Genomic DNA, 11,476 nt, shown 5'->3' on the forward strand with positions numbered 1-11,476 from the left:
CGAGCGCTTCTGCCAGCTCGCTTGGCGAGATAGGTGATTCCATCCTGTCTATTGCCTCCTGCGGGAGTTTACAGAGGTTCGCCTGTTGCAGGTATTCTCGAATTGAGGCTCTCTTTTGCTCTCTCGTCCGAGTAGACTGTGGGGGGGCTAAGTTGTAAAGGGAGTGGTAGTATTCCCGAAAGGCACTGGCTATTTGTTGCGATGAGTGTTGTACGTGGCCTTTGGAGTTATTGATGTGCGGGACGTATGTGCTGGCTCTGGTGGACCGCAGTGCTCGTGCCAATGTACGACTGGGTTTATCTCCGAACTCATAAAAATGCCGCCTGCATTTCGCTATGCCTGCTTTGGCCCTTTCCATGCAGTAATAGCGGATCTTTTCCCTCAGTTGGAACAGTTCTGCCCCGCTAGCGCTGTCGTGGGTAGTTTTATGGCTAGACTCTAATTCCTGGACCCGGTCCAGGAGCTTTTTAAGGTGCGCGGACCTTTCCTTTTTAATGCGGGAGCCTATATTCACGCACTGACCACGGATTACGCACTTGTGCGCCTCCCAGATCGTTAGTGGGTCTACGTCCGGCGTTGTGTTGAGAGTGAAATAGTCTGTGATCGTTCTGTGTATTTCGTCCGAGACTACCGGGTCTTGGAGGAAGGACTCATTGAATCGCCACTGCCAAGTCCTGTTATGTAGGGATGGTAATTTTACTGTTAGTGTAATCATGGCGTGGTCGGAAAAGGTAATGTTATCTATTGTTGCTGATACTAAGGACGATAGTGTGGAATGTTGGAGGAGGAAATAGTCGATTCTCGAATACGTGTTGTGTGGGTGTGAGAAAAATGTGTAATCTTTGGTCGTGGGATGCAGTATTCTCCATGGATCAACCAGTTGGTGACTGTGTAGTGTACGCTTAATCCTACGGTGTACGGAGACGGAGTGGCTGTCAGATCCTTTGGAAGTGTCAATCCGTGGGTCCAGGGGGACATTGAAGTCTCCTCCTAGCACCAGGGTACCCTCTCTGAATTCGTCCAAGTCCTCCAGGAGCCTCTCGAGAAAGGCCACCTGGTCGGAGTTGGGGGAATAAACCGCGGCAAATGTGAATGGTGTGCTGGCGAGCTTACCTTTGATGAACAGGTACCTGCCTCCCGGGTCGTAGCGCGTCTCCCCGTGCTCCCATGGAACGGAGTTGGCCAGGAGAATTGAGACCCCCTTAGACTTGGACTCCGCATTCGTACTGTGGTATGCCGTTGGGAATCTGGCGTCCGCGAACCTCGGGCAGGCGTCCGTACGGAAATGGGTTTCCAGCACGAAGGCCACCTGCACCCTCTTCTTCCGGAGTAGATGGAGGATGGAGGACCTCTTCTCTGGTACGTTTAAGCCCTGCGCATTAATTGAAGATATCAAAAGGTTATTAGAATTCGTTGACATGGCACCTCAGGTCTTTGGGGTTGATACTAGGGGATTCGCTCCGGGAAAGGAGGGAGGACGTATTGCGCAGACGGAATAGGTGGGGGAGGGTGTGGTGGGGGAGGGGCAGTTGGGGGGACACACGACACAATAGGGAAAACCAAATGACTAGAAGGTTAGCCTCTAACCAGCCTAGTGTTTGGCCGCTATAACTTAATCAGGGAGCCTGGTGCCCCCGAAACCACGGGGCCGGACCAGGTCCCCTGATACCCTACTGGGGGAAAACGTGGAAGTACACCGAATCAGCAAGGCCGCCTCCGGGCTCTCAAGTCTGTTGGCCAAATCTGGAGAGAATATGGCCGCTTTCTTTTCTTGTGTAGGTTTCTTTCTTTTACGATCTTGCCTGGGAACTCCAGGCCGCCGCCAATGAGGGATCTGCTGTGTGGGGGGACAATTGCAGGAACTGTTGAAGTTAGTGTCCATTTTTGTATGTCCGTCTTCGCTTGTAGGTCCTTTCTGTCGAGCTGTCCGTGGCGGGAATAAATGGAAACATAACCAGTGAGACCCACGCTCTGTAAATGTGGTGTGTCACTCAAATTCCAGGGCTGGGGTGTTGGTGTCCTCCTCCTGGGGGACTCTTTTGCTCAGGGGATTGCGGGGGCAAAGTCCATCGGTTCGGTCCAGTCCGGTATTGGCACCGCTGGGACCTCCAGGAATCTGAACGCCCCTTCTAGGTCTGACGGGGATCTGACCGTAAAGATGCGCCCTCTTTTTCGTAGGATCAAATGGAAGGGATGTCCCCATTTATATGTGGCGTCTGCTCTGCGTGCTGCCTCGAGCAAGGGACGGATCAATCTCCTGCTGTTGAGAGTCAGCCTGGAGACGTCGGGCAAGATGGTGATCTCCGCTCCCTTGAATTTGATCGGTCCTCTTTCCCATGCCAGCCTTTGGATTTCTTCTTTCTGCCTGTAGAAGTGCACCCGGCATATTACGTCCCTCGGCATATTGGCGTTCCGTGTTCTGCCTCCTAGCGTCCTGTGGACCCTGTCCAATTCTATTATGCGGTCCTCCGGTCGCTGCATTAATTTATTGAAGATGGCCGTTACACAGTCATGCAGCGCATCTGGGGGAACGTCTTCTGGCAGGCCTCGCAGCTTTAAGTTGTTGCGGCGCCCCCTGTTCTCGATGTCATCGAGATGAAAGGTCAGGTCTCTAATCTGTCTTTGCTGTCTTTCTATTGTTAGAGAGAGTTGTTGAAAGTCCGTTGTCGAGACCTCTGGGTTTTCCTCAAGGGCCGCCACCCGCTCTGTGAGTGCCTGTACAGAATGACTGACTGTCGCGATAGCTTTGTCATGCTTTTCTTCAATGCGTCGCAGTTGCGTCTCGAGGTCTGTCTTGGTGGGTAACGCACGAATCATGACCCACAGGGCTTGCAATGTTTGAGAGTCATCTGCAGGCGGTGTTAATGGGTTGTCAGGGGTTGTCGTCGTCGGCGGTGTGAGGTATGGGCCGGATGGTGACTGGCTAGTGCGGGGGGGTCGGGGGCCCTCTTCTTCTCCTGTAGCGTGGGCTGCCTTGTCTTTTGTGTGTCGTGTGGAGACTTCTGCCTCGGCACCTCTAGACTGCGGCTGTCCCCTGCTATCATGCCCCAGGTTGGGTGTTGCAGCCTCTCCTTTTCTCCCTGTGCAGTATATTGGGCTAGCTTGTTTCTCCTGTGGTGTCCCAGGGTCTGCTGCCCCCTTCCCCTTACTGACCTTCAAAGTTGTCCCTCCTGGGAGAAGCGTGAGAGCGTTTGCTGCATACCGGGATCCCTTCCCCTCGTGGTGTCTCGACGCCATGTTGTTTAGGGGAGAGGGGGGGGGGATCTTCCTCCGTTCACCGGCTCCGCATGTGGAACCTCTGCTCCCCGTTCCTGCCGTGGGGTAAGTTCCTCTTCCCTGTACTGGGGTATGAGGGTGTCTGTGCTGCACTCTGTCCCCTCTTCAGCCGGGTCCGGCGCCTCAGCCTCGCTGGCGGGCTTTCTGTGGGGACCCGGCGCCATGTTGGTCCTGTTTGTCGGCGCTCCCGCAGCGCCCGGCATCGGGGAGCCCTTCTCCTCTCTCCGGAGCTTCTGCAGCCCCTGGTTGCCTGGCGACGGCGTCCTCCTCGCGCCCTCACCTGCAGTAGCGGCGGACCCTTCTTCCTCTCTACGGGGCTGCGGAGCCGGCTCCACGTGTGCGCCGGCGGGGTCCCGCTGTGTCCCGGCGCTCGCTCCGCTCAGATATCTGCTGATGGGAGGACCGCGGTGCTGCGGCTGGCTCCCCCTTCTCTTCCCTACCCTTGTCATTCTTCGTGGGTCTCGGTTTCAGGTTGATTCCCCTTTTTTTGGAGGCTAGCGGCGGCGGAGCTCCGGAGCCTGCGACCTTACGCTTCCATGGCTAGCCACGCCCCCCCCGTCCATGCATATATTTTATCTTGTTGCATTCTTCTTTCCAACTATAGACTGTGGAAAGTCGCTGAGTGGGGCCTCTCCAAATGGGCCTCATAAGTCCTCACAGAACAATGATTTTCAGGATTCTGCTGCAAGAAACTATTCTGCTAAAATCTTTGTCAAAGTATCGCCACAGAAGACTCCTGCTGTAAGTACGTCTGCATTTACAAAAGGTAGAGATGTGTACGGAAATCTTTTGTTATAGTGATATTGGTCTTTATGTTCCAAGCAAAACATTCAAAGTTCGACTCTGTGGGAGGGAGGTGTTTTATTAAGATCAATGTTTTTATATGCTAGTCTTAATATTATCCCCGTCATCCCATGATGCACCTAATATACAAAGAAGCACAGACCTCTTCGTATTACGGCTCCCTTGTACTCCCAGATCAAAATCTACACTAGTTTTTGGCAAAAATGATACATAGATGTGTTAGCCTGCTACAGTTGCTTCTCCTCCCGACAAGCTGTGCTACTTTTCTGGCATAGAGCAGCCTACCTGTCAAAAAGTTGCAAAGATGGAGTTTGCTAAAAATTTTGCAACTTTTAGATTTTTTTTTTTCACACCAAAAAAACTTCATCTCCCCCATGTGTTTATTAGGACACCTTCAAGTCAGCAAAAAAATAAAAACATTAAAAAAAAGGCCAGTACAATGTATGCTGTGCTCTGTTCACGTCTGCATTTGAGGCTCCTTTCCGAGCCTATGATGTACATCTGGTCCAAAATTCCAGGCAAAATATCGCAACATGTTGTAATATCTTGTCCGTTAGAATGCCAGGACATCTGTAATCTGATGGATGCCATTACAGTCAATAGGGTTCCAGCACTTACACTTTTTTGTTCTGCCCCTCCAACAGAGCAGAACAAGGAAGTTCAAAGGTCAGATATGAACAGAATAGTAGTGGAGCTTTATAAGGGCTTAGTCACACGGGCGCCGATGCGCCCGTGTTACTGCACAAAGCAGACGGACACAGCTGCAGGTTCGGATGACTCTCCGCACTGCCGGAAGAAAGAACACATGACCGGCAATGGAGCCGGTCATGTGTTCTTTCTTCCGGCGGTGCGGAGGGTCGTTTGCACTCGCAGTGCGGCCGTCTTATCGTGCAGTAACCCGGCCGCAGATGCGCCCGTGTGACTGAGCCCTCAGAAGCAATCAATTCAAATGTAGGGACATGCAACAGGCCTTCAAATCTGCACTATTTGTAGTATTTTTATTCTGGATTTTCGGCCGTGGATTTCACTCATTACAATGGAAAAGGTAACACATGCATATTTTGCTGCAGCATTTATCCATCTCCATGGCAGAAACTTTCCATTGCATGGGAACATATGGTGAGTAGTACTTCCTTCCATATTCTTACATGCCTCCTAATTATAACTGTTCCTATCAGGAAGAGGCTTCGGTACAAAGACGACAGCAAGCAGCACGGCAGGCTTTAGCGGGGAAGACATCAGGGACATACACCCAACTGTTTCACAGGTAATATTTAAAGGAACAGTAAACTACTTGCACAATGGTAGTCCTAGATTTAATTAAATGGACCCTTTTTATGTTGTAGGTCTATTGTAACGTGAATACACCAGTAGGGTTTGAGTAAAAGCTAAGAACTATTTTTATTATATGCAGACTACATGTTACTGTATTGCACATGCTTTTACATGATTTATTTTTTTTATCATATAAAATCCCGTAAGAGGCTGATGTTCACACATTTCGGATTTGCACCAAAATCCACATAATTTCTCCTGCGTGTGAACTTACTTTAAGGGTGAGTTCATACATCATGGAATTGCTTGGGAAGTCCACCTGTGGAATGCAAGCAGAAATTTCACAGCAATGTACAGTTTAAATGTAAGTGAATGGAGTTTTAACAAACCTCATTGACTCAGGCTAACTACACAGGGGCGAGCGTGATATCTGGCTGAGAAACTCCGTAAAAGTAAAATAGCAGAGGATCGTCACGTTTTCCCCATTGTTTGCAATATGAAACTATATGAAAATATAAGGAACGCAAAAAGATAGGACTTGCCACGATAAACATCGCTCATGTATATGACTCTATTCAAAAGAATGAGGGTCATAGTTGTGCGTCTGACAAAGTACAAATCTCGCGCAAGTTTCTCAGCCGTGTGAAACTGGCTTTAAAGCAGAAGAAATCTGCAGCTGAAGATAGGCATGCTGTGGGCTTTTAAATCTACAACATGGGCAAATTCAGCAGATTTGATTCATTGCAATGAATGCATTCTACAGTGAAAAATCGGCACACAAATTTTGGTGTGGATTTTCTCTACAATTGTGCCCTGAACCAGAATGCTTTGTCCAGCATTCTGTGGCATATAAAGCATGGCTTATTTTCTTTTTAAGGATTTTTTTAAAATTTATATTCTGCTTCATTGTTTTGTGGCGCTTCCACTAAGGCCTCATGTCCACGGGGAAAATCAGATCTGCTGCAGATTCTCCATGGAGAATCTGCAGCGGGTCCCTCCTGCCCCGCGGACATGAGCGCTGAAAATAACAATAAATAAGAATAAACTCACCTCCCATCCGCTCCGTTTCTTCTCTTCGCGGCGGCGTCATCTTCTCTCGTCGCGGCCAGATCTTCTTTCTTCGGCTCGGCGGATGTGCATGATGACGTCGGTGACGTGCCCCGCGCATGCGCCGGACCGAAGCAAAATGATCCGGCCGCGACTGAGAGAAGATGGCGCCGCGCCGAAGAGAAGAACCGGAGCGTGTGAGTAAAATATGAAAATGGAGCATGGTCCAGATTTTTCCATGCTCCATTTTTTTTTTAAATCACTTTTATTGACCATCCGCGGGTATTTATCTACCCGCGGGTGGTCAATGCATCCCTATGGGGTGCGGATCCGCGTGCGGGAGAAGAGTTAAAATCCGCTGCGGATTTTAATTCTTATTTTGCCCGTGGACATGAGCCCTTAAAGGTCAGAAAAGAACGCCGGGGGACTTTGTCTTAGACCATTTTCACACAGCCATAAATCTTGCACGAATATGAACCTCATTATTTTAAATGAAGTCATACACGTCTTGGCATTACCTATCTTTTCACGTTTCTTGGAACGCATCGCCCGTTGTTTTCAGTGGGACAGTAAAACACATGATACGGCATGTATGGAAGGTTTCCTGATAGAAACAGTGGAAAACACTTGGCGATCCTCCAGCGCAGTTGAAAGCTGCGCTAGAGGATCGCTAATTTACTGAAGTGATGGGAGGCGTTTTTGACATCAAGACAGTTAGACCGCACGTTTGCGAGCAGAATATCGCACTCGCCTGTGCGTAGGTAGCTTTACACTACACTTTTTCCTGAACTTACTAGTAATCATGTGTGGATTTTCTCTGCATTATTATCACTACATGTGATATAAGCTGCATTTTCTGATTTAGTATGAAATGTCTCCTGCTGACCTGACAAGTGTATGAGAGTCTTTATGGATCTCTTGCTCACTTTATAGAGGTCCTGTAACCGCTCCAGCAACCTTGGGGACACACAGACGTCTTCTAGACCCTACCTCATGTTCTTCTATGCAACAGAGTGGAAGTAATGTTACAGCAGAACGTAGCTTTCCGCCAGCTAGTCCTGAAACAAGGTAAAAATGGTTGAGACTCTGATCAATAACTTCACTGCTGCAGACAAAATACAATATATTAACCGTTTCCAATCCAACTTGCCTGCCACCCGCACACTCCCCAGCTTATTTATTTTGGGCGGGAGAGCGCCTTGGAATTACTCAACAGAAACACAAACGTCATAATGATTTTATTAGCACTTTTTAAAAAAAATTAAATGTGAGTTATGAGTGTTTTGCATCAAGATCATTTGTAATAATCTTGTAAATATAATAAGACTATTAATTTCAACTTTTTCTAATGCTAGATAGATATCATTAGAGAAATTAGAAATGAATAGAGTATGCAGGACAGCTCTCACAGGCATATCTGCATATCTATATTGCACTATACAGGACAGAGCTGCACTGTCTTGCATAATGTAATATAACTATGCAGAACAGCCTCCGACATCAGAGCAGCGCTGTCCTGCCTAGCGTTAGAAACAGGTCGGACCTCGCCAACATCAGAGCTACGCAGGGAAATCTGGATGACATCAGATATTGGATTGGAAAGGGTTAAAGAGAAGCCAAACAGCCCATAATGGTGTCGGGCTGCCTGCAGTATTGTATAGCGACAGACATGCTGATGTCAGCAGTCTGTCCCCTATGCTGATTCGTTCAGCTGATTTTTGAAAATTTAAAAGGAAAAAAGAAAAAAAAAAAACAGGGGTGCCTTTTCTTTTTCTCAGAAACAGCTCCCCACCAGTCAGTGAGTTGTGTTTGGTATTTTAGTTGGACTCCATTGAGGTGGATGAGTCTGAGCCGCAATACCACATATTGGACGTTCTGAGGACAGGTATATATGGCAGTTTACAAAATATAGCCATATTTTTCTAATCCTTCACCTCTTTAATGTTTTGTAAAGTGAGCAAAACCAATAGGATGTCCGTCCGGTGTAATTTATGTCTCTTTTAATTTATGTGCAATTACATGAATACTACATTTAATGTAAGCTACTTTAGTTCCAGAGATTCAAGAGCCAGCTCTGAACTGTCCTTGATGACCTCAGCTGGTGCCTTTTCTACAAGAAGATCCTCCTCTCATTCAACTCCTGTCATTAATATTCATTCGCCAGTGGAAGATAACCTAGAACCACTGGATTTGTCTGGGATTGGACGAGATCAAGATACCTTGTCAGGTTGGTAAGGCCTTTCTTTTACAGGGCTTGTCTAGGGTTAGAAAAGCATGGCTATTTCCTTCCACACATAGCTGAGCTGCAATACCACACAAAACCTTATATTCAATGGTACTGTGGTGTTTGGAAAAAAGTAGCCATGTTTTTCTAACCCTGGACCACCCCTTTAAGACAAGTGTACCTTCAGTAAGTCAGCAATCACATGTCCTAACAATGGCCTCCAGATCAGCCATCTCTGGTGGCCCATTAGGCCCTGCCAGAAGCAGCTTCTTACAGGTTTGGAGAATACATGACAATACTGATATATTGCTATGCATTCTACTAACACTCAAAGAAAATAAGATAAAAATTTATTTTTATATTTTTTTAAAACATTAAAGTCAAAACACCTTTTCCCTCCATTAAAAAAATGGAAGTGAACAGAATGTTTTATATTCCCAGAAATGGTGATCAATGAAAACAACTAAGCCTTCAAAGGACTCTGCTGATAGCAAAATAAAAATGGTATAGCTTTTAGACTACAACAATGCAAAAGCTAATTTTTTTCCAAAAACAATGTTTTCACTGTGCAGAAATGAAAAAACGTAAAACTATATAAATCTGGTATCTCCACAATCATGCTGGCCCAGAAAATAACACTATTATATTATTTATACTGCACGCTAAACACCATAAAATCTAAATGGCGGAATTTCATTTCCACCCCACCCCCAACCCAAAAAAAGAAAATTAAATACATAAAAGTTATACAATAGATTATATACAGTATAGCTAACCCAAAACGGATACTTAAAAAAAATAATAAAAATACTTGTCTGGCAACAAGCAATTCCTCATAGATATATTACCAAAAAAGTAAAAATAAAAAGTTATGTAATGCAGTTTTCAAAAAAAAGAATAGGGTCATGTGGATTTTGATGCAGAATTGAAAACGTCTTAATTCTGCATGAAAATCCATATTTAGAGATGCAGATTTCCACAGCGACAAACTCTGCTTTGCATAGCAGCCAATTCCAGTATATTGAAGACACTCATACTAGACCATTATGTAAGATCTGAATAATGCAGACTAATTCCATATGCCTGTCAGTCATTTTTTCGGGGTGTCCAATCCAATGTAGAATAAATAAAATGAAAAAAGTTATGCGAACTAAGGCCAGCTTCACACGGGCGAGAAAATCGGGTGAGATTGCTTCTTCCCTTTAGCGATGCGAGGCTGTTTTGACATGAAAACACCTCTCCTCCTTAGGGAATTTACATGGTGGGGAGCGCGATATGAGGGCGGGATTCACAGGCCCATATCACGCTAGCCCGTGTGAAGTTAGCCTCAGGCCATATTATTGCTGCATACATAGATTTTGTATTTTATTGTTTGTGAACTTCAAAGGTGACCTGAAAAATGTGGGAAATACTCCAGAGACTCCACGGCTTCCATCTTCAAATCGTTCTGATGTTAGTGCCTCGAAGTCCAAGTCATCATCATCATCATCGTCGTCCTCCTCACCTCGAATCTATACAAATCGTTCAGGCTCCAATACCAAACCAGTCCTACCACCTATTCCATCGGGACGCAAGAAGTCAACAACCTAGAATTTGCATTCAAATAACACCATGTTCTGTACACAGTCATGGCCGGTTTTATTATTTATGATAAGTTTTCAGATTGTATTGCTTATACTTGTGTGTAGGGAATATATTCTTTCTATGCGGATCACATAATATACCTACGGCTTACACTGCAGTTATTGGATTTGTGCTTTTTGGGAGGGGAACGTCTGAATAAGCCCTTACAATAAGAGGCAGTTAAGTAAAGATGACTTGTCTGCTTTCCTGACAGGTTTGTTTTAGGATCAAGTTTGGTTTTTGGCCTTATTCACACGAGCCGCTTCTACGCAGCTATTTAGCTGTGTAAATGTGTCAGATGAAAAATTGCAATTTGGTTTCCAATGTATTCGTTCAGATGACCGATAGCCACATAAAAACGTCACCGCAGAAGAAAAAAATAGGACATTTGTGACAGAAATCGGCAACCAAATCTTCACGCTGCTGGAAAAGATACGTCTTGCCCTATCTTTTGGCCAAGATACGCTGGAAGCTCCTGTAGACTCCTATGTAAACTAGAAAAAAAAAGGGAAGGTGAGGGATTGAAGCTGCGTCCAACACTGAGATTACAGCTGGCTCTATTTAATCATTAGAAGTCATTCCAAGGATTTCTGCCGACTGAGGGATTTCCAGGCAGCAGTGTATTTTTTCATCAGGGCGCTGCAGTCGGCCGTAGGGATGGACAAGAAAATGCTAATTAAGATCAGGACTCAATCGCGACTTTTTTTCATTCACACGATTTTACGGCGCATGCAGGTGATTCTAAAAACGCATACGTTTGTGTGAATTAGCCCTTAGTTTGCTTTGCACATAGTTGAACAGTTTCTTCTTTTAGAACTCTGGGTTTTGCCATTCTTCCTGTATATGTATGAGTATGTTGACAATTTTGGGTTTTTCTTTTTTATATTTTTCAGCAGTGGAGCTGTATGAGACCTTGTATTTTGTAGGATAAGTTCTAATTTTTATAGAAACCAGTCTAAGGTGCACAATCTGTTAACTGTAAATCATTACGATAAACATAAAATGTATACCAATTTTGTGTTTTACCACTTTTGTCCAATATAAACACTTTTTTCTAACAACATTTTTTTTCTATGCATCACCACGGTCCAAGACCATAGCATTTTTATTTTTCTATTGCCAGAGTGAGATGAGGCTTGTTTTTTTTGCAAGGCAGGTAGTTTAAGAATACCATTTTGGGGTACAGTATATACAACCTTTTGATTACTTTTTATTCCATTTTTTCTT

The 11,476-nt window shown here is 45.5% G+C and overlaps 1 protein-coding gene across 2 annotated transcripts in view; it reads left to right on the top strand.

The window, feature by feature from the left end:
• LRGUK (leucine rich repeats and guanylate kinase domain containing) overlaps positions 1 to 11,262 on the top strand; it is an 87,557-nt gene extending 76,295 nt beyond the window's left edge. For both annotated transcript variants that reach the window (XM_066592137.1, XM_066592138.1), the window contains 5 exons: positions 3,881 to 4,017; positions 5,259 to 5,347; positions 7,336 to 7,470; positions 8,454 to 8,629; positions 10,014 to 11,262. In XM_066592137.1, the coding sequence (XP_066448234.1) occupies positions 3,881 to 4,017; positions 5,259 to 5,347; positions 7,336 to 7,470; positions 8,454 to 8,629; positions 10,014 to 10,216 (740 nt within the window). In that variant the 3' untranslated portion in view covers positions 10,217 to 11,262. The remainder of the gene's footprint in view (positions 1 to 3,880; positions 4,018 to 5,258; positions 5,348 to 7,335; positions 7,471 to 8,453; positions 8,630 to 10,013) is intronic.
• The last annotated feature ends 214 nt before the right edge of the window (positions 11,263 to 11,476 follow it).

The sequence above is a fragment of the Eleutherodactylus coqui genome, chromosome 2, assembly GCF_035609145.1.
Source record: "Eleutherodactylus coqui strain aEleCoq1 chromosome 2, aEleCoq1.hap1, whole genome shotgun sequence".
Classification (NCBI taxonomy): Eukaryota; Metazoa; Chordata; class Amphibia; order Anura; family Eleutherodactylidae; genus Eleutherodactylus; species Eleutherodactylus coqui.